At 35.0% G+C, this 22,365-nt stretch overlaps 3 protein-coding genes and 1 long non-coding RNA gene across 9 annotated transcripts; 3 read left to right on the forward strand and 1 right to left on the reverse strand.

Moving 5' to 3' along the window:
• The first annotated feature begins 912 nt into the window (after positions 1-912).
• LOC131948244 (ATP synthase subunit e, mitochondrial) lies at positions 913-6,122 on the forward strand. The gene is made up of 4 exons (XM_059309779.1): positions 913-1,045; positions 5,448-5,502; positions 5,605-5,706; positions 5,972-6,122. The coding sequence occupies exons 1-4, from the start codon at positions 959-961 to the stop codon at positions 6,010-6,012; spliced, it is 285 nt and encodes a 94-aa protein (XP_059165762.1). The 5' UTR covers positions 913-958; the 3' UTR covers positions 6,013-6,122.
• A 3,748-nt stretch (positions 6,123-9,870) lies between these two features.
• Positions 9,871-16,267, forward strand: LOC131948176 (E3 ubiquitin-protein ligase TM129). The gene is made up of 4 exons (XM_059309712.1): positions 9,871-10,283; positions 12,870-13,344; positions 13,755-13,914; positions 14,448-16,267. The coding sequence occupies exons 1-4, from the start codon at positions 10,052-10,054 to the stop codon at positions 14,712-14,714; spliced, it is 1,134 nt and encodes a 377-aa protein (XP_059165695.1). The 5' UTR covers positions 9,871-10,051; the 3' UTR covers positions 14,715-16,267.
• On the reverse strand, positions 16,235-20,381 carry LOC131948190 (uncharacterized). The gene is made up of 4 exons (XR_009387987.1): positions 20,295-20,381; positions 19,769-19,814; positions 19,589-19,612; positions 16,235-16,312 (listed from the first exon to the last, which is right to left on the reverse strand). It is a non-coding gene; the product is annotated as an uncharacterized LOC131948190 (long non-coding RNA).
• LOC131948139 (papilin) lies at positions 18,351-22,323 on the forward strand. 6 transcript variants are annotated; one of them, XM_059309687.1, is made up of 5 exons: positions 18,351-18,410; positions 19,753-19,924; positions 20,241-20,403; positions 20,641-20,667; positions 20,908-22,322. In XM_059309687.1, the coding sequence occupies exons 2-5, from the start codon at positions 19,808-19,810 to the stop codon at positions 21,825-21,827; spliced, it is 1,227 nt and encodes a 408-aa protein (XP_059165670.1). In that variant the 5' UTR covers positions 18,351-18,410; positions 19,753-19,807; the 3' UTR covers positions 21,828-22,322. The 6 variants fall into 6 exon arrangements, with proteins under 6 accessions (XP_059165670.1, XP_059165685.1, XP_059165657.1 ...); XM_059309702.1 differs by having other exon boundaries at positions 18,352-18,477; positions 19,794-19,924; positions 20,908-22,323; XM_059309674.1 differs by having other exon boundaries at positions 18,353-18,494.
• The last annotated feature ends 42 nt before the right edge of the window (positions 22,324-22,365 follow it).

The following is a 22,365-nucleotide window of genomic DNA, read 5'->3' on the forward strand; positions in this document are numbered from 1 at the left end:
TTTTAAGTGAACAATATCTGCCCACAGAACACCACTATTGTATACGTTAGGGGCATACTGTTTTAGCTTTTTCGTTGTTGGCTACTTTTGCACCTTTGGTAAAAGTTTTGTTAAGGTATGCGTGGTTATTTTTCGTTTAAATCATAGAATGAGCCTATAGCAGAGGCGTAGCGGGGGGGGGGGGGGGTGCGGACCGCAACGGGTGACACCATTTAGGGGGTGACATCAAGGCAAAAAATAGCAAAATGTATAGAGAAAAACTTGAGCGGGGGGGGGGGGGGTTCAAATCGAAAGTTTGAAAGTTTGTCCCCGGGAAGGGTCGCCTCTGGGGGGTGACACCATTAAGTGCCGCACCGGGTGACACCCGACCTCGCTACGCCATTGGAGCCAAGATCTACGATTTGGCATAAGTTCTTCTAAGGAACTTGATCACTTTAGCGTTAATCAACCCTTGTAACAGACAAAATTGTGACTTTCAGGCCAGCCTTTTAAGCGTAGCGTTTCTTCCAGACTTTTTCTCCGCGGGGGGGGGGGGGGGGGGCACTTGATATTTTTCGGGGAGGGGGGGGCGGACACTGGTAAAAGTATATGTTTTCTATTTATAATATCCATCTCGTTCGGGGGGGGGGGGCTGGGAAAGGTGATACTGATTTACCACAACGGATGACACCCGTCTTAATGTCGCCACTCAAAATTTAAAAGAAAATACTGTATTGGTTATGTGAGCTGATCTGTAGGCATCTAATTTAACCGTTTGTATGAGGACAAACATTTTAAACCAAATATAAGCACTAAATAATTAATTTCTAACACAATATGTTTCGTATACTTTTAATTTTAAATGGTAACAAATATCTAGATTCTATATTTTAAAATACTATCTAGATGGGAAGATAATGGGGAGAGAATCTAGCTAGACTAGATTCTACTTCCGACTCCCGTTTAACTTTTTGTTTCTATGACCTACAGTCAGTGTCTGTATACCACATTCAAGATGCCTGTAACGCTGCCAGCTCCAAAGCTAAATGTCTCTCCACTTATAAGGGTAATTTGATCTAATCCCATTAAAAATCTTTAAAAATAAGATATTATAAAATTCTTTTATTATAGATCTACAAAACAGTTTGTCTACAAATATTTATTTTAGACTAGACGGATCGGCTCTTATGGTGACGGTGGAGATAACTCTGACTGATTTAGTGACGGGCTGCTCACTATCAAAGTGAAATACTGTGCTGACTCCTATGTCGCTTTGATTGTATTTTTTAGATCTAAATCTAGTCTATCTAGATTTAGCCCATTATTGGGAATAGCCATAATTAATAATTTAAAAAAAAATTTTAGGATTAGGCCTAACTCTAATCATCTAATGATAGGCATTCCGACTTCCGCTGTTTCGATTCGGTATTCCACATCCGGACTTTTTGATGCAGACTTTATAAAAACTCGCCCTTTTCCGAAGAATACCGAATCTCACTGTTGGAATCGAGTTTTTAGAAATATTCGATATAGATATTCTAGTGTAGTCGTATTATATGTTTCCATTAGAAAATTACAGCCATTATGACAATCTTAAAGCCGAAATCGATCGCACGATTCTAATGAGTTTATCTCGCGAACATGTCCCGTACGGTGCTGTCACATTTTAAATAAGTTTTTGTATTAAACACTGTATAAGTGTCTTGCCATTAGTTTTAAGTGTCCATTTAATAAACAAATATTATAATAACGGTTTTATGGCACTTACTACTTCTGTTTACGAGTTATCATACATGTCAAATCCCCGAGCTAGCACTTCGGCCTTGACAACGCCATGGCGTCGGTTTAGCACCGCATTACCTATTATCGATAAAATACGCGCACTAATGCCAATGACGTAGTTTTCGAAGTTGGAAAGAATTTAAATTGGGGGTGGCACTGTTAAAACTAGATAAAATACATTGATCAAGTTATCTATTAAAAACGACAGGCAAGAAGCTTAGGCTTACATTAACTAGTGTCAAGCATTTCACACATATCTACTTATTACTTAGATTTAAGGCTTATACTATTAATTAAGTTAATACTAAATTATACTTTATAGGGCCTACTATAAATAATAAATAAGGCCTATTTCTTAGTATAACTATAAAGTAAGTCTGGGCCTATTATTGGTTATGATAAGTAAAGAAGCTTGGTGATAAACTTAATTATTTGTGATAATTATGCCTATGACATTAGTAAATAGTAAATAATAAACAAAAGGCGCAGCAATTGACATGGGGGGGGGGGAATACTAATTAATAAGGCAGTGAATTTAGAATGACATGAAAAAGGCATGATAGTTAGGCTATTATTCATAATAATTTAGGATACAATTTTTACATTTAATAATAAAAAGTAGCAAAAAACAAATAACAACAAACATGTATTTAAATCACAGCATATTGCCAATATATTCATATAAGCAGAAAGACAGGGAAGCTGTAACTTCTGATGTGGAACAACTTACTTAACACTTAATAAACTTTTACAAGAATTTAAGGTTTTTCTATTGATTAGTTGTACCAAAATAATAATATCAATAGGGCCTGATAAAGACCCTAGTATATTAAAGTAGTTTCCCTTTTGGACCTGTCAATCCATCATCCATAGAGCAGCTGAAGTAGAGTTTATCTGTTTCTTGACCACTGAACATTAAGTGATGGTGTGGTTAGCTCTCTGCCAAGCTATCTTTACTTTCCCTTGTGTCAGGTACTCATCTGAGCTTGGTGGATGCTGCGCGCTGCACAGACAGACTTGTCTGAGATCTGAGCTTAAGACTTGCATGTTAGTAGTTGAGTGCTTTACCACACCATCCTTAGTTTTATTTTTCAGCATTCTTCTTATTACATGCTTCAGTATCAATCACCAAATTTATCCTATCTGTTATAGTAGCATTCTGGACATACGTCTGTTGCAGTCACTATAATTACTATAAAAGGGTGCAATACCTTTTCATAGGACTTTTTAATTATATGCAGTCATACTTCATCTAATTTTTTTCTATATTTCTATTGCCCCCACCCTCTAGCAAAGTTTCAATTTTAATATTAAAAAAAAAACATAGACTTTCAGTCTGCATATTGACCTATATAGAACAGCACCCCTCACTTTAATTTGACCTGATTAGTTCTAATTATCCTTCATCAAATTTTGATTTTACTTTCATATTTCTATTGTCCACACTCTCTAGCACTAATGTGCAAAGTTTTATAATTTTATCTCAAATAGCAGCAGTGGTATGCAAGCCTAAAGCAAATAACACAATTAAATATGATGTTACAGTGATATATAACAAGTTTAATACATAACTTTAAAAATTCACATAAAAAAAACTATTAGGCCTAGAATGATAAATTTGGTATTTTTATCAATGGGGTATATTATAGGATTAATCTGTGTACATTTTATCATTCTATGATAATTAGGAAAAATATCCCAACATTCCTAATCTAATGATCTAATCCTAAATCTGTAGGCCTAATCTGCGGCTAACTATTCGTACTTTACTACCAATAGCCTTCAGAAGGCTATTTTTACACTGACCAATCAGAGCGATACATCCCCCCCCCCCCTCCCTTAAACATTTGGCTAGGTTCGCCTAACTCAGTCCTAGCTGTAATGTCTATAACTATCAATTAATGGATAAGAGAAGGGTTCTGGCATTTGTGATATTAGGGAGGTAGAAATCGCCTTAAAATTTTAAGGATGACACAGAACAGCTTTTACACTGCACTCAAAGGGGGTCAGTCTGATAGATATGGTACCATTTCATTTGTTCTATTTACTGTTAAATTATAAAACTATTTTTTGTTAAGTTAAATACATGTTATATTTGTTTGCTACTATTCATATACAATTAACAAGAAACATACTTAGAAATTGAGCTTTTATAATTGAACTTTTTAAAATAAAAATACTGTTCTGAAACTCCTCCAAAGTTTTAATAGCAACCTCTAACTCTTCGTAGCTGTCAAAACATGCTTAGGGCAAAACTATTCAAAATCATGGTGTCCATCGTGTAGCATACTTTCTTGTCGAGTGTGCAGCTCTAGACGTATAACGAGTTGAAAGGCTTAAACTGGGTGGGATTTTACACTACTTTGATTGTCCAATGTACAGATACCTTCCGCTAATCTGATTGGTCAGTGTACAAATAACCTCTGTAGCTATTGGTACTTAACTACAAATAGCTATCAGAAGGCTATTTGTAGTGACGTACGAATAGATAAAACTCTCATCTATAATCTATCGTTGGTATTTAGAGTAGTTAGTAAAGTAGATCTAAATTTTAGATTCTAAAATACTTAAGTGAATAATAATAAATTCAAATGACATAAGTAGCATAATTTGTTTAGTGCCTAATGTTTTTGACTTGCAGAGGATTTTTAAAAATAATTAGCTGTACAAAATGATTAGTAAAGCAGTATTTAACATGCAATTTTTATTAAAATTAATCAATCCAAATTTTAAACGGTCTGTATTATAAATAAAAGATGGTGCCAAATAAAATATGATTTACAGTATTTCTGTTGGATTCCAGAACTGTGTGACAGACTTTGCAATTGTTTTACTGTTTTTTTTCCTGGAATAATAACTAACGCTAAACTAAAATTTTACCGGGCTATTCACAGTCGTGACTGTTTCTGACATTTATTTAGGCCTATTTTGCCTGATATTTATTCTTTGATAATTTTAAAATGGTAATACTAATAGGGCTGGTAAGTAGGTCACCAACCAGTTCTATGGCTCATGCAGGTTTTATTGAGCCGTAGAACTGGTTGGTGACCTACTTACTAGCCACATAATTTTTTAATATAGGCCTAAATATAAAACAATAAAAATAGCACTGCTCTCTTAATCTATACCTCACTCCCCAGTCACAATAAATACTTTATTATTGTAAGATATTATTCCCAGTTTGTAGTGGTTGGTTAAGAACCGTTCTTTGCCAACCTTTTTAGGGGTACATCATCCCGCCCGCTTCATGTGCATTCACTGAACCCTTCTCAATAAACAAAAATAAAATAAGATTTTTTAATTAGGTGTGTGTCTTGACCTCTGCTGAACCCCTTAGATTCTAGCCTATAGTTAAATTAAGAAATATTAAGTAAGTAGACTAGATCTCTTGAGTCAAGTAGTAATCATATTTACAGTAATATTACAATTTAAAAAATTAGGCCTTTAGCAGATAGGCCTAATTGATCCTAGTTTATATTTAAATAGTGTATTTGACAACAATGTAAAATGATTAGTCAGTAAAATTATGTCACCACTCCAAGATTACAGGACATTTAACTTATGTTCATGTAATTTACATTAAAGCTAGATTTGTCAAAACAACAAGTAGTCAAAAGAAATCCTATTGATATATAATTTTATTTATAAATCTAAAAATTTAATTACGTTTCAAAATTTAATTTTAGTTTTCCAGGTGGACGGCCCTCTTTTCAGGCATTGTTTATGGAGTATATAGATATAGTGAGTACTCTTATTTTAAACATCCACTTTTTAAAAATTCTTATGGGTAATTCTATAATTATGTATTTAATGTTTTCTAAATGCTCAATTATTTTCCTTCAGAATACTTGGCTCACAGGGAAATAGAGATACAGAAGCACGAGAATGCTATTAAAGAAAAACATAGAGTCAAGATGGAGGCAATTAAAAAGGAAAAAGAAAATGGTAAAAGTTATATAGAATTTACCATCAATTCATTTTTTGTTTTAACTATTTAATATGTCAAATACGCAGCAGATAAGAATAGACATTTTTTTTATTCAGATTTAATAATTTCAATTAAGCTGTGCTTAATTATTTTAGTTCTAATTTAAAAATTATCTTACTAGATTTCAATAATAACTTACATAATTATAAATGAACCCAAACTTTTAGTGAATATTAAGCTTCTACCATTTATAAATACGTAAAATGTTACTTTTTTCCCCAGCTGAAATGAGTGCATTGGGAAAAGAGGCTGGAGTTGTCTAAATACTTGTGTACCAAAATACTGGCTGTCTTGTTTTGTGGATGAGTTGTTTAATAACCTGAATATTTATAAGTTTTACAGGATAGTATGCATTAAACAAAGTTTAACAGTATCACTTTTGTCTTTGAATAAAGAGCTAAAGTTTGTTTTGGTTGTGTGGTAGTTTAACATATTTTATAAATAAAGGACCCATTTAGGTTTGGTTCCTGGTAATAACCTGCCTAAAAGTATTCAAAGCAAACTAACTGGACATAGTGCTGACCACATAATCCTTTCATTGCGGTGAAAGAAACAAAAAAGTAAACTACTTCTGAAGGACCCAAGAACAATGCCATAATGTGTAGTAGTCATTTTCAGCTGATCAAAATTACTTTCACCTACTCAGTTTTCATCTTCAAATGAAGCGGGAGTGAGTTCCCCTAAACTTTATTATTTGGGATGACACTTCCAGTGGAATCAAATATGAGTTTGTGAAAACTCTGAGGCAAAATGTTTATGAGAATATGATACAATAATGTATCAAATTATGAAGGATTTTGAGGAAATTGCATTGTGGTGAACTACCTCTTCAGGTTATTGGAAATAGCTCAAAAGTTGATAGAAATCAACATACATGAGAAATATTTATATAAGAAATTTCTTCCAACTTAAATGGTACTCAAGTTTTGTGTTCATAAAAAAGTAGAGTAAGATATTACTTCCATTTACAAGAAATCACTCAAAAGTTGTTAGAAACTAGCTAGCATATAGGATTTTATACGTGTATAAAAAATTTGGTCTGCCTGACCCAAACAATAATCAAGTTATCAGTATTTTAGAAACAAGAAGTATAGTGCCACTTCCCGATTATTGAAAATCAATAAAAAATCTGAAGTGTATAAGATCTCACATGTACATAAGAAATTCTCAGGCAAATAAAGTACTTCTTCTGGTAATTGACAATCTTTCAAATGCACACAATGAAATGATTGTAAAATTTCGTCTACCTAGCTAAAAAGGTTCTCGGCTAATGTGAAATCGTAAAGAATAAGTACCACCTCCAGAAATCGCTCACACGTTGATAAAAAAAACCCACAAATCTATCTATATATATAATTCTCTTCTGGGATCAGTTACAAAACAAGCTGCAAGCGCACCTTTGCAGTCCCCTCTCTTCCTCTCTATCACTCCCACCCCACCCCCACATGATCTGGTGAGCGGTGTTCACTCTGTTTACATTTTACAATCATAGAGACGGGTTTGGTGACGGTTATTAGGGGCAGATAATTTAGTTTGAAACTATTTTAAACTTAGAGGAGGTAACTAAGAGGAGGCTGCTTTCACGTGGGGGGGGGGGATGTTAGTGTTTTTAAGCAAATATTTTCAGTGGCAGCATTGGTGCTGTCGAATTCACAAATTATAAATTACTGTAAAGTAGAAAAAAACAACAACTAAATAGCGGCGTATGATACGCTGCGGGTCGGCTCGTATATATATAATTCTCTTCATGGAGGGACCATGCTGGACAACACGTAAGCAGAGGCGTAGCGACCCTTCCCGGGGACAAACTTTAGATTTGCACCCCCTCGAACTTTTCATTTGCACCCCCCCCCCCCCAAACTTTCGATTTGCACCCCCCCCCCCCCAAACTTTCAATTTGGCGCCCCCCCCCCCCCCTAAGGTCGGCGCCCTGGGACATATGTACCCCCCCCCCCCTTTCGCTACGCCTCTGCACGTAAGCACGCCGAACCGCCACCTCCCTCGCTCTCTATAGGCATATCGCTACCACCCCACCAGTCTGGTGAGTTGTGGTTCATGCCAAATCGTAGAGCCGGGTCGAATTAGTGACGGTTATTAGGGGCAGACAATTTATATTTAAACTATTTGAAACTAAGGGGAGGTAACAAGTTCTGCTTGATCTTTTCATTGTCGTCTGTAAACCGTCGACAATGACGGCTGCTTTCACGGCGGAGGGAGAGTGAGGACAATCGTCCTTTGCGAGCTACTTATAATGTTTTAAAGCAAAATATTTTCAGTGGCAGCATTGGTAGTGTTGAATTCACAAATTATGAATTACTGAAAAGTAAAAAAATAAAACAACTAAATAGCGGCGTATGCTTAAGGCGCAGCTCGGCGAGTATAAAAATAAATATGAATTTATTCAGCCTCCACTTTATTAATATATAATTATTATAAAATCTTGTTTTAAAAACGTTTTTTTATAAAATGTGTGCACATTATAAATTCTTAATCCCGGTAGAAGTAGAAGCATTATTTTCTCTGTATGCCTCTATATTTTACTTGTCGCCATTCTGTCCCCCCCCCCCCCTCCAACATCGCTGGAGGGTCAAGATCGGTGGGAAATATGCTACTTCAACATTCTAAAATAATCTAAAATGAAGCCTACCAATCGACCTGTAGTGTAAGGGAGTGCTATCTGAGTAAAGTTTTCTATGTAATGTCACCCTAACACTGATCGGTGAGTTATGTATATAATATCAATAATTAAAACGATTTGCATTGCTATATTGTCAGTTTTTTTTTATCCACCTGGATTTTGCATGTTACTCATAATCATCTGCCCACTCCTCGTAAGTTGTCTTTAATCTGAACGAAATAGACTGAGATTTAAACACTTTGATGTTATAAATTGATTTTTTTTTTGTTTTGTTTTGCTGGTGTAATTTTAATTTCCAGTTATTTGCCTATATTCCAGCCAGAGTTTCTTCCAGGCATCACTTTCGCCCCCCCCCCCCCCGAAGAAAGTCTAAAGCCCCCCCCCCCCCCAGAACGAGATGGAATTTATATAGTTAGTAAACATACTTTTACTAGTGTGGTCGTCGTCGTCGTCACCCCCCCCCCCCCGGAAAATGTTGACCCCCCCCCCCCCCCCACCGAAAAAAGTCTGGAAGAAACACAGATTCCAGCCCAGTGCGCACCCCTCCCAGTTTATACAGTCTGAGAAAAAACAGTTTTTCATTCTAACTAGATCTATATCTTATACCACGTTTACACTTGCGACATGTATACTATACATTTCTAGTGGAAAAAACTTTGCTATAGGGCCTAAGACAGGGGTTCCCAACCTTTTTTTTTACTCTAGAGCACATTCTAAAATATCGGTAGGGTGGCGGGCACCGCCTATTTTAAATCGACAAACTCCTTCCATAACTTGTCATTTTCCCATAATTTATTTTCTTATTTTCTTATAGTCATAATGTATTAATAAATAATAAACAAAATTGTTTCAAAATAATAAAATTATTTGGCATTTTTTTTCAAATTGCATACACACAGAGAAATGTATTTACAAAACGTAAATAGTGCAGTCTGGCTCGCCGCTAGACAAGTTGGGACAAGTATTGAACATATTTAATAAACCTAGGCAGTCAAACAAAAATTAAAGCTGTAACAAATGAATAAAAATAAATCATATTTTAAAATAATGTTTATGAAACAAAAATCTGTCTCTGTCGAATAATGAGGGGCGGGCACATACGAATCGTTCAGCGGGCGGGCGCCGCCCGCGGGCACAGGGTTGGGAACCCCTGTCCTAGAGTGATTTCAGCAGGAAGGGCCTACATGTTGGAAAACCGCATCCAAAAATTACTTAGTAAAAATTTTTTGCTAAAATTATTTATAAAAAATGTTTGCATCATACGTTAACTTTCTTTTATGTGCTGTTTTATAGCTCCTTGATAGTTACTATTATGGTAAAAAATGTATGTGTGTATGTATAATAGTTTTTTTTTGGCAAATTTTTTCGTCAATTTTCAAATGTCAGGGTGATACTGCCCCCTTAACATAACAAGTGCGAATGTTTTGAATAAATAAAAAAAAAAAACCCGATTACTTCCCTTATTTGATGACGGGAAGCGGAAAGAGGCTTGAAAAAATTGAAAGTCGTCATTTAATTGTTAGAAGACTAGAGTCTCTAGGCTACACAACATTTAGAGTTAAGTTAGGCTATATCAACTTACCTCTGGATAATTGTATTACCATGATTTAACAACTAGAGATCTAGTTCTACATCATTTTAAATCTTCAGTATTTACGTGAATCATGTTTTATCGTGCTTCAGGCGGAGAAAACGACACTCTTTTGGTGTTGTACACCATTGTTTACGTTTTCTTTGCTGGCTGTTTCGTAGCACCACCCACAGAATTTGTTTCAGCTGGAATCACAATTCAAAATTTATTTTCAACCTGGCTTGGCAGCGAAGACTTCAGTTTTATTTATTACCATGTCAAAAGGATAACAGCTACAATAATTGTTCACAGCTTTATTCCATTAGGTTTGTAATAATGTTCCGTTTGTACCCCCCCCCCCATATCCATACCCATACAATAACATACTACTCTACTCTATGACATGTCTAAAGTCTAAAATTAAAAGGAAGTTAGTAATAGTATTGTAAGTTTAAAGTACAAGCTAGTACTGTAACTTTGCATTAATTATTATTAATTTAATATTGGAGACATAATTATTAATTTTGGAGAGTGAGACAAGATAGATAGGTTTTTAAGGGTGTGGGGAAATTGCGAGACGCGAAAAGCGAAATGGCGAGACGGGAAAATGCGAGAAGGGCGCGAAAACGGTCGGTCACGTGACTTTTTTGTCTCGCATTTTACCACCAGCCGATACTTACGCTGGGTGGTGTTGAAATGCGAAGATTTATGCGAAAAATTTACCGCACCCGATTTTCAGTGGTATTTGGTCTAGACTTCAAAGACGTTTCGTTTACATTGTTAAAACTTCCGATTTTTCCGTCGCTAGACGTACTGATGATTTGTCCTCCCCCCATCTTTTGTGTCGACTTAGAATACCACCTTGTTCGAAACCGACGGAAATACCGCCGTCGATAGATCAACTTCTGTCTTTTGTGTGGAACGCCGAGGCCGCCTGATTTACCGGCTTTGAAGATCACAGTGCCCGAATCCGCTGCCGCCGCAAACATATTTTCTATTGTTGCATAGAAATTTTGTATTATAGCCGCCGCCTACGATTTTTTTCTAGCTTTTTTTACCATATAAATCTAAGCACAAGGAAATGCCTACATCAGTTGGATACAACAAAATAAAGTGACGTCACCGATATTATCAGTTGCTCGTGCTATATCGTAAGCTATGGGCCTACTTCAAATATTTTTAAAACCAAGTTGAACTTATCTGAATTTTTTGGTTTTGGTGGTGGTGTTATTTGGGGTCTTCCATAAATGACATCACACTCGAAGGGGGGGGGGGGGGGTCTGTAATTTTATGACGATGTGTGATGAGGGGGAGGAGGGAGGGGTTAGATGTGAAGTCACACTATAAAAAGCAATGTTAGAAAAAGAATTTTAGACGTTTTTTCGCGTTTTAGAAAACTGTTTTAATACATTGTATTAATTGTAATAGGAATTGCTTAAAATACTCTATTTTGACCGAAATTAGACAAGATTTTGGGAAAATATCGATGTTTTAAAAAAACTCAACTGCTGGTGACAACAATGAGCAAGACATTGCCAAAATTACAGAAATGATAAAAAATACAAATTATAAAAAACGGAAAACAGATGTTGAGCGTGCAGATGATGATGAAGAGAACATGGGTGCCAGTGTTGTTTGTGGGATGAACGAGGAGGTCAACTGTGATCAGAATGTGAAATGTTGTGAATGTGGATTGGAAGAAGTAGCAAAAGAAAAATGTATAAATGGGAGTCTAATGAACTGGGTTGGGTGTACTATGTGTGAAAGATGGTGTCACGAGGTGTGTTTGAGGACTGTTTCAGAAGATTTTGTTTGTAAATTTTGTTTGTAATTAAAATTACTTAATTAAAAAAAAAAATTGCACTTTTTAGAATTGTTAATACTTTTACACTTTTTGCAAGTACAAAAATCCATAAATATATGTTGCAAAATATCTCTCCTGCTGACAAGATTATACCAATTCACAATGACACAGCTCACGTTTGTATAAACATGAGCGGGCTAGATTTTTAAATTAATGCCGACTGAGACGGGATTTTCCTCTCGCTAACAAGAGCGGGCGATGACAGTAGCACAGCAACGATGTTAGGATTTCTAAATAGATAGATCTAGATATAGATCTATCTATCTACTTAGTATCTAGATAAAAAATAACAACATACAACACTCGTGTTAAAGGGTATGGCTAAATGCTTCTTTATTTTAAAACAAAAAAAAATAATTTAAATAAATAAAGATGGAAAAAAAAAGAAAAAAACTTTTTTCGCAAAAAGTGTCTCGCTATTTACCCTTAATTCCGCAGGTATGTCTCGCATTACCTTCTCGCATTTTCCCGCCTCGCCATTTCGCTTTTCGCGTCTCGCAATTTCCCCACACCCGGTTTTTAACACTGGGAATATTTAGAGAAACAACCTCTAAAAAGATGGGTTATCACTGTGAACAGTTGAAGACACCAGCACAGGAAAGATGAGTTACCACTGGAGAAACCTATTGAGAACCATCTGACTTGGAAGGTGTTTGTTGGCAGCTCATGTCCATGTGGTTGGCAGGCTGACTGCTACAGCTTCTGCTACTGACTCATGGCTAAATAACTAGACTAGATTCTAGCTAGATATAATAGCAAAGTGTAGTTAACTGCTAATAATTTAATTATCTTCAATTTTAAAAACCTTAAATAGTTGCATTATTCATTGTATTAGTTATATCCCATTCCCATTAAAAACTAGTTTAGCCTAAGTACTAATCAATACTATATTATATATTGGTCATATTGTATATCCTAGTTGGTATAGCAGTAGAAATTATTTTTTTAAAACTAGGGACAACATGTCAAACAAGAATGAATAGGCCCTACTTGTTGTCATTATTATTTATTTACTGTTTACACACAAAATGTTTTTTGTTCTCTGCAGGTTATTATGTTGGACTTGGCTTGTTTGCTCCAGAACTAAACCTTTTCAACATTGACCAGCTAAGTGTTGTCTGGTCATCTTTTTTGATCGTCAGTTTAATTCTGCCTGGTATAGCAATGATGTTGGCTATATACTGGCATCGTTGGAATTGTGATAATCATCCCCTGGCTAAAGAACTAGCCCTGCTTGGGGGAGAGAACAATGGATGGCGTTCTGTAGCATCTTCAATCAACATAGAATTTAGGCGAATAGATAAATTCACCAGCGGTATCCACAGTCGTTTGGTGGCTGTGACGGACTCTTGGATCATAAAGACCTCAACTTATTATGTGTACATTGCTCATCAAAATGACATTCACTTGACTCTGTCAGATGCTGAAGAACACTCTTTGTCCTACCAGAACCAAATGGCTGTTCAATATCTTAACATTAGTGTAGCAAGCATTCAGCCTGGATTGAAGCCATTCAGTATACGGTATTGTATAACAATTATTTTTTCAATTCTCATTTTTAAATACATTTTTGTTACAAATTACAGTACAGGGATGTCATGATCGGGTGAGAGTGGTCCTGAGGTCTGACTAGCTGAGGTTCATTAGCTGGGGACATCAACCCATCTTGGAGAGAAAACTCTTAAATCAAACAACTGGTGCCTTGAAGATTGTTCTTAAGAGGACAAAGACTATGGAAGAAAAATCCAGAAACAAATGCAGGCTAAAATATGATACATGACATGTTAGCTCCTATAACTTTATTGTAGGAGGAAATCTCTCCATTAATACAAATTATGAACACTGAAGTCTCAAGCTTCTACTTTTAATAATCATGACAATTTTTAGCATTTAGAAAATTTGTGTTTCACTAGTAATTTCTTTCTCTTTAAAGGCTTAATTCTTTAGAATTGGGAGATCTGAAAGAAAAATTGCAGGCACCAATCCGCAACGCTAGGAACATTGTTATTCATCAGTCGCTCAGTGATATGTTTTTAAAAGCTTTCAAAGAGTTAGTTGATAAAAATGCAGTTTACATTCCACCTCCCAATATGGTGAGTATTGGTCATGTTCTTGATGTATTTAGTAATTAGACACTAATGTGTTTGAGGCAATACAGTCATCTGGACTGAACTTAAATAAGTAAAGCACTGTTTCAGACTTAATGGGGGAGATGAAGTAGAGCTCATCATAGGTGAACTCAGGAATGTACCATTTTATTAATTTGTATGCAATATTGTGTGCCTTACTTAAAGCATTTGTAAAAAAAAAAATTGGCTATTTGTTGTTCTTTTTAACCTTAAAGTAAATTTTGCTCATGTATCTGTGTTGAATAAGTAGAGCGGAGTATAAATGTTAGTCATTTTGATCTGTATCAACTTTAAATCTAAATGATTTTAAAATAGATTATCATATATGTTTAAACTTTTTTTACTTCTCTTTCACACAAAGCTAATCACAAAAGTTTGGTGTTTAACTTTTCATAGATAACATATAAAAATGTTAATGTAAGGCATTTCTAGATTTGTTGAACTATAATAATTGGGGAATGCAATGTAAAATATTTTTTTTTATAAATAATTTTTAGGAAATAGAACAGTGTATTGGATGTATGCAGAAAAACTCAGACGTCAAGCTGCAAAAGCTTTGCGAGGGTCCTGATGAAGGGGACACTGCATGTGTCCAGTGTTTCTGCAGGCCGATGTGGTGCTTAGAGTGCATGGGCAAGTGGTTTGCAAGCAGACAAGACCAGCAGAGGCCTGAGACGTGGCTGTCCAGTAAATCACCATGTCCAACATGCAGAGCTCGCTTCTGTGTCTTAGATGTTTGCAAAATTCAGGCGGAGGAAGGCTGACCTTGTCGAAAGAAATTTTTAAAAAAAATTATTTTATTTTACGTGGAACAACCAGACCTTATTTTTTTATCTTTTTAGAATTTTTTTTTGCTTAAATATTCTTTTTCTAATTTTAATAACTTTATTAATTTCACCTTAAAGTGAGTAAAAGATTATTTCTATAAAATTGTTAGGTAAAATTTAAAAATGTTAAGAATTTTGAAGAAAATTGATTTTTAATGACTCATTGCTGCCAACAACAGCACTGGACCTAGTGGCAATGTTATTACATTAATTAATAGAACTGTACAGTATCACTTGAAGGTGTACATCATTGGTCTATAAATGCCGTTGTGGCTCCGTTATTACATTATATAACAGTAAAGTATCACTTCAGGGTGTAAATGATTGGTCAATAAATGCCATTGTGGATCCTTTATTACATTAAATAACAGTAAAGTATCACTTGAAGGTGTACATCATTGGTCTATAAATGCCATTGTGGATCCTTTATTACATTATATAACAGTAAAGTATCACTTGAGGGTGTAAGTGATTGGTCAATAAATGCCATGTCACTCCTCATTGGCTGATTTTCATTCTGTGATGTGACATAGCCTACACTTTGATTTTAAAGAATAAAAATATAAAAATGTTTCTAGAGCATGTTTTTGTATAAGATTTATTTAAGATATTATTTGCAGTAGGCTGTTGGCTTTATGTGACATGATGCATTAGTGGTGGGGGTTCAAATTGCTCAAAACACATTTTGTGTGGTAACCTTAAATGTGATTCATTGGTTTTTTTCTTTCAGTTTTTTTTTTATATATCTAAAAAAAAATCCTTCCAGCTATTGATTTTAGAGATACTCATTATGCTTTTGATTATTTTCATAACTAATTAGTTCTAAGGATCACAGATTGTGTAACTACACTCTAGTGTGTTGGCTAGTCTCTAAATTTGATGTTTTTTTGTTGTCTGGACAGAATTTTATTCCTATCAATGGAGACTTCATTTTAAGTTGTCTAGAATTATTTTTTTTATATTATATGACCTTGTTGGTTTGTGTATGGAAGTAATTTAATAAGTATATGAAATAAGGCATCACCACTATATATGTGTCAATCAGTTGCAGATTTCATTAAGATACATCTTACATTTTTACTGATATTTATAAATTATTGCAGTAGAGTTATTATTTAAAAATATAGTGTATTCATGTAAAACTAGTTTTTATCGAAGTTAACAAATAGAATAGCAATCTTATTATTGTTTGATATGATAAATTGTTGTGTGTGTGATTATGTTTATATGTGATCTATGTGATCAAGGCTTGAGTGTTGGCCCTACAGGGTGGGTGGGTGCTCACACTGTGTCATCTTCAGAGATAACACAGCCAAGTGTTTCATCTGCTGATTGATGACAATAGTAGCTTTAACTTTGTCCACCAATGACAGTTCACTAATGTGCGGGAGATGCAGTGGTATAATTATTTTAATTAAATAAATACAAAAGTTGTAAAAATAAAAACTAGCATTGTTGTATAATAAAGCATAAAGTTTCTCCATCATATGGCCATTGGTATTTGTGTTGTCACTGGTGTGAGTCTTCAGTCAAAGCTGAAAATGAAACAAAAGAGAATGCAGGATGTTTTTATAATATTAAGTAAAGATTCCTCTTTAGACCTAGCTACCCATTGTGCAGATGGAGTTCATTTGTTTCTTGACCTCTGCATATGAAGGGATAACGTGGTCAGCACTATGCCCAGCCACCTTTACTTTGCCTAACACTAGTTATGTTCCCATCAGAGCTGGGTGGACTTGGGGCCGTAACACTGACTTGGATTTGAACTCGAGACTCTCGGGTTACCAGTCTAGCTCTCTACCGCTTCTCATTTAAATGTTGTTATGCAATAGTTTTGTAACTGTTTGTGACTTTACATGATATTACAGATGTAGAAGCTCTTGATTGGGTATTGTATTTTTAGGTTATCAGCTTCCAAAAGTGATATGTTGTGGCTTTTAAAACCGTTTTAATTCATTTACAATGACTGCTATGCTTTTGAAGTGCATATTGTCCAATTTTCTAATTTGCGTAAAAAAAAACTAGGTGCAATACTATATACATCTATACCTGTGTATAAGTTGACACTTTTGGGTACACACCATTAACAATAATCTGAAAACATGGACTTACCCTAGGAACATTACAAGGTATGAAAGAGTTCGCTTAGTTAGAATTGGGACAAATTACAGGTTAGAATCAGAGGCGTAGCTAGGAGATGGCAAAAGGGGTGGGGAAAAATACTAACACTGTTTTAAAAACTTATTTGCCTGTCTTCTACATCGCTCGCTGTTTCTTTCAGGCATCAAACAATATAGAATTTTTATACACATTATATAGGCAACTTCAGCCAATGTCCACCCCCGCTGCAACCAAAGTTTTAAGTGCCTCCCCCCACCTGAGAAAGAATGTCTGAAAGTAGCTCTGATCAGTTGTGAACAGGTGAAACTCGAGGGACCATTACATATCTTGTTGAACAACCAGTCCAACTCATAATCCAACTGTATAATAATAAAATATTCTGTATTCTAGAATGTTATTGAGATATGACTTGAATATTGCAGCTAACTAACATCTAAACTTCTTTTGATTCAATATAACCAACCCTGACATTTTTAGTCTCACCACTGTTCCTCTTTCCTGTTACATTTCACTCAGACGCCTGTCTAGTGATGGCACTGTCTTTCTGAGGGTGAGCCCTATACATCCCCACTTTCTTTCTCTTCATTATCCCATGGTGCCAGAATTTATGTAGATTAGAAAGCATATACTTTTACCAGTGTCCGCCAACACCCCCCCCCCCCCTACGTTCGTTTTAGAGAAACCATACAATAGGAACACGGTGGCACACAGCATTCAATGATTTAAACGAACCAGAGGCCGTACCTGGCGTACTTGCGGTAGTGAAACATGAGCGGTCTCCGGTTATCTACCACGAGGGGTGACTCTAACCTACACTCAAAATTTGTATACAGTACATCATGCTCTGTGGCGTCTGTGCAGGAGCGTGGACAAACACGCACCATAACAACTAAGATCCAAAAAATATAGCGCCGGCATATTAACAAGGCCATTGGTAAAAATACACGGTATATGGGGAGGGGTGGGTTGGCGCTCGTGTTTCTTTGAGACATTTTTTTTCCTGGGGGGGGGGGGGGGAGTTTCGTGGGTGGAGGGGGAGAGACACTGGTTAAAGTATATATTTTGTATACACATTCAAGGCCTATTTGGTTCGGTGGGGCGGTAGGTGTGCTTCTGGGGGGGGGGGGGGGGAGGTGCCACCTCAAAGAGATGCCTGAAAGTGAAAGAAACTGATCATCCAAAATATATCGGAACCGAAAGCCAAAACCCCAAGATTAAGACGTAGCACTAGTCATATTCACCGACCCGGAACAACCCATTCATCAAAGAACACTTTGAAAAATAACATCAACAGGATTTCACCGAAGACCCTAGAGTCGGTAACTACTTTTAATTTTTTTAAAAGTTGAACCTTTGGTTTGCGATCATTAAAAAAAAAATCAGTTTCTAAAAATAGAATATCGGAATTTCCATAAAGAAAAAAAAGCGCTAGACTTACTGAACTGGATTTCCCGTTTGAGCGACACAAAGTAATCCATAATATTAAAAATTAAAACATTCTAAAGTCTAGGAGTACTATTAAAGAAATTATTACTTTCCTTTCATATATTATAGTCTAACACTTAAACATTTTTTAAAGGTTCTTTCAAGATCTAGGTAATCTATCGTTTTGGGTACGTAAAATCGCCCGCGGCTATTAATGTACGAAAAAGTTACCTCATTGTCAAGGCTTTAGTAGAAGTATATTGTGATATATTTGTGTCAAATATTATAGATAAATGAATAATAAACCTAAATCAATGGCTAAATATATCAATATATGCCAGAAATTAACTTTAAACAGCAGTGTTTGCAAGCAAGATTTGCTATATAAACAGCAGCCATTTGTAAAATAGAGTGACTTCCGCCTGTCTCGCGCTATATCCGCTATAAAAAAAAACTTAAACAAGATGGCTGCTATAGTAAATGAGCATGGTTGCATCTGTTGGAAACATCGCTAGTCTTCATTTATTACTGAAAAGTTTTAATTCAATTGTTTAAAAACAGGTACATAAATGAAAGAAGGAAACATTTTTGTATTTTTCAAAACATAAATCCTCCTCAAAATGTGAAATAATTATTAAAATTTAAGGAGTCACCTGTTTTTCACATTACTAGTCGCGGGCGATTTTACGTACCCAAAACGATAGATTACCAAGATCTATTATATATTAATATACTAATACACTAAAATTGACTAAAATAAGTGTGGGTACAGGTGTCATTTTGTTAAAAATAATCTTTAACTACACTGACAGTACTGATTACGAATATGCCGAGAAAGTTAATTTTACAAATGGTTAAAATTAAAATTTAAAAGTATTAAACTATAGTATTAAGTATTATAAATAATAAGTAAGTATGGATAAGAAGGGGGGGGGGAGGGGTCATCCATTACAAAATTCGTCACATATTTTAGAAACTGTTCTTACTGATCCCCTCCATATCACAAGCCTACCTACCTACAACTGACTCCCCCCTCTATAAAATTGCCTTTTATGTTTATTAAAATGTTTATTTTAAATAGCTACGTCAACATTGAATATATTAATAAATTTGTATTAAACTTAACAAAAATAGCCTTTTTAAATTGCTAAAATTCAGTTTCTAAAACCCCTCTCCTAGGCCTTCATGGACAACTACTTAATGTTTGGTTAACCATGTTAGTATGTTAGGTGTCCAGAGGGGATAACTACACACACAGATATTACCTGCATGGAGTAGGTCGACTCCTCCTAGACAAAATATTGAAAATATTAAATTCAAATTTAAAATTCCCACTTTAACCTTTGTTGTCGTCCATCCCAGCCCCTGTCATGTCAGTAAGAATTGAAAATATTTTTTACACAATATTTTGTATTTTTTATGTTTTCAGCAAACATATCACTTACCAAACAACTCAATTTGTATATGTAGCCGTATGTAACACCATGTATGCTAGAAGTCAGATAAAAAAATTGGTCAACAAAAATAGAACAAAGTTTATTAAAGAGATACCAGCATTTCTTTTTATTGAAGGATTTCCAGGACTTCAACCTAATAAACGAGTAAGTAGTTGATGAGCTATCTTTTTTTAATGTTAAAGTAAAACTCTAAAATGTGCTGTTGACAGCTGAACATAAAGTATAGCATGTAGCCAGCATCTGCACAAACTCATAAAAAAAAAAATAGTAATATAATAATGTGCCTACATCTCAAATTATTGTAAATTATTTAGTCTATGTAATTTAACTGAATACAAAATGTTCTGATAAAAAATACTTATAAATATAAAGAAAGTGTATATTATTAATTTTTTAGTAGGCCTAATCAACAATTAAGTATTTTAGTTTTTAAAACTTTTTTTTACAACCTTTCTTACAGGAGGAGTTACGATGCAAACTTCGGAATTCTGGTGACACTACAGCTAATTCTTACCTTCTAGATGCTATTTTGAGACTGGATGACTTTTATGGCAAATTTATCCAGTTCTGCACAAAACATGAAGTGTGTTCAGATCTTGTGAGGTTAATTCAAGCTGAAATGGGTACAGTTTTATAAATTGTGTATTTAACAAATGCTTTAAGTAAACAGTGATAATCTCTTAGCTGTATTTTGTGTGTAGAATATAGTAGCTACAGCTCTATCATTATTTTAACACTACACTATAATTGTTATACTTCCTTTATGAATGGAAAGTTAGTGTTTGTAAAACTTTAATGAATTATTACCATGTGCAAAATTTGTGAGACTAATTTTTAATTGCCTTATTATTTTATTACAGAGTGTATCCATTCCCACAGTGGCAGAGGTAATAATGCCTATTAGACTAATTTAATTCTTGAATTTATTAAAGTAAACTACTGATGTGGAGCGTAAATAGAAAGTAAAGAAAATAGACTTTGTCTTAAGACACAATCAGCTGGGCTAGTCATTTCTTAAAAGATGTTTTAATTAAAAAGATCTTTAAAGTTAAATAGTTTTAAAACATTTAAAAAAGTAGATTTATTAAAAAAATGTCTAAAGTTATTTAAAATAAATTTCATATTAGGTGGTAGCTCAAGAATTGCTGGAGAGAACTATGTTGTAGCAAGAGATGGTGATGGAACTGCCAGAGAAAATTCTGGAACAAATGATGGGAGCTCTTCAGGTAATCCAGGTGGCCTAAGTGTTCCTAAACAACAAACAACTACATTCAGCAACATGTCTGTAGGAACTGATGGTCAAACAGATTCAAGTAGCAACAACATATCTGCTGGTAGCAACATGGTATCTACTGATAGCAGCATGGTATCTACTGGTAGCAACATGGTATCTACTGGTAGCAACAACATATCTGCTGGTAGCAACATATCTGTAGCAACTAAAAAACCTACAGATGCAGGTAGCACTATAACTGTAGCAACTATAAATGAACCAACAGATGCAGGTAGCACTATAACTGTAGCAACTATAAATGAACCAACAGATGCAGGTAGTACTATGACTGTAGCAACTATAAATGAACCAACAGATGCAGGTAGCACTATAACTGTAGCAACTATAAATGAACCAACAGATGCAGGTAGCACTATAACTGTAGCAACTATAAGTGAACCAACAGATGCAGGTAGCAACATGGTAGCCATGAATCAATCAGCTGGCAACAAAGATGTATCAACTGAGCAACCAGCAGATGAAGGTAGCAACATGATTGTAAAAAACAAGCAACAAACAGATGCAGCAGCCACAGGTCAAGAAATGACCCTGGATGTTCAGGAATCATCAAGATTCGTTTCACACACACACAAAGATCTTCAAGATGTCCACAGCACTAAGAAAATACCAGACATCTACAACACATCTAGCAAAAACACTAAACAAAATGTGCCTTCATCTGTTACAAAACATTTTAAAAGAGCTAGAAATACCCAAGAAAATTTTCTGTTATTGTTTAGGTTTTTAATAAATAGTTACAATTGGAGTTATTAAAATAATTATTGTTAAGGTTTTTAATATATAGTTGTAATAGGAATTAATCAAATTATTATAGTTTTGTAAAATTGGTTCGGGAAAAAATGTAGCCTGTTAGTCAAGGTTGCTGACCTTTCATCAACTGTTTTACCTCCCTCACAGATTGTTAGAGAGGTGTGATTCACTTCATAAATACTTTTGATTCAAATAAAACATATCTATCTATATATATAAAAAGCAATGTATGTGTGTTTGTCCTTTATGCATTACTACACCTCTCATCACATCGCCGTGAAACTTTGGGAAGTTGTTGAGAATAGTCCTGGGGAGGTTTCTGCGAAAAAAAAAATTTCAAATTCGCAGGGGTGGCGCCGGCAGGGCGCGATTTGTTTTTCTCTATATACCGTATATAAAAATAAAAGTCGATTTTGGTTTGGCATCGTTCATCCGATAGCCATGAGACTTTGGGGAGTTCATTATACCACGCTAGGGAAGGGTTCTGTAAAAAAATAATTTTTAATTTCGCAAGGGCGGCGCCACGGGAGGGTCCGATTTT

Source organism: Physella acuta, unplaced genomic scaffold (assembly GCF_028476545.2).
Source record: "Physella acuta isolate Inbredline_101_S28 unplaced genomic scaffold, ASM2847654v3 ptg000058l, whole genome shotgun sequence".
Classification (NCBI taxonomy): domain Eukaryota; kingdom Metazoa; phylum Mollusca; class Gastropoda; family Physidae; genus Physella; species Physella acuta.

Bases quoted from the DNA above. Each gene is read 5' to 3' on its own strand.
- LOC131948139 (XM_059309687.1), top strand. From the start codon at position 19,808: ATGTATGCTAGAAGTCAGATAAAAAAATTGGTCAACAAAAATAGAACA. The intron at 19,925-20,240 runs GTAAGTAGTTGA...CCTTTCTTACAG, and splicing joins GACTTCAACCTAATAAACGA to GAGGAGTTACGATGCAAACT. The intron at 20,668-20,907 runs GTAATAATGCCT...ATTTCATATTAG, and splicing joins CCATTCCCACAGTGGCAGAG to GTGGTAGCTCAAGAATTGCT.
- LOC131948176 (XM_059309712.1), top strand. From the start codon at position 10,052: ATGTTTTATCGTGCTTCAGGCGGAGAAAACGACACTCTTTTGGTGTTG. The intron at 13,345-13,754 runs GTATTGTATAAC...TTCTCTTTAAAG, and splicing joins TTGAAGCCATTCAGTATACG to GCTTAATTCTTTAGAATTGG. The intron at 13,915-14,447 runs GTGAGTATTGGT...AATAATTTTTAG, and splicing joins ACATTCCACCTCCCAATATG to GAAATAGAACAGTGTATTGG.
- LOC131948244 (XM_059309779.1), top strand. From the start codon at position 959: ATGACCTACAGTCAGTGTCTGTATACCACATTCAAGATGCCTGTAACG. The intron at 5,503-5,604 runs GTGAGTACTCTT...ATTTTCCTTCAG, and splicing joins TTATGGAGTATATAGATATA to AATACTTGGCTCACAGGGAA. The intron at 5,707-5,971 runs GTAAAAGTTATA...TTTTTTCCCCAG, and splicing joins TAAAAAGGAAAAAGAAAATG to CTGAAATGAGTGCATTGGGA.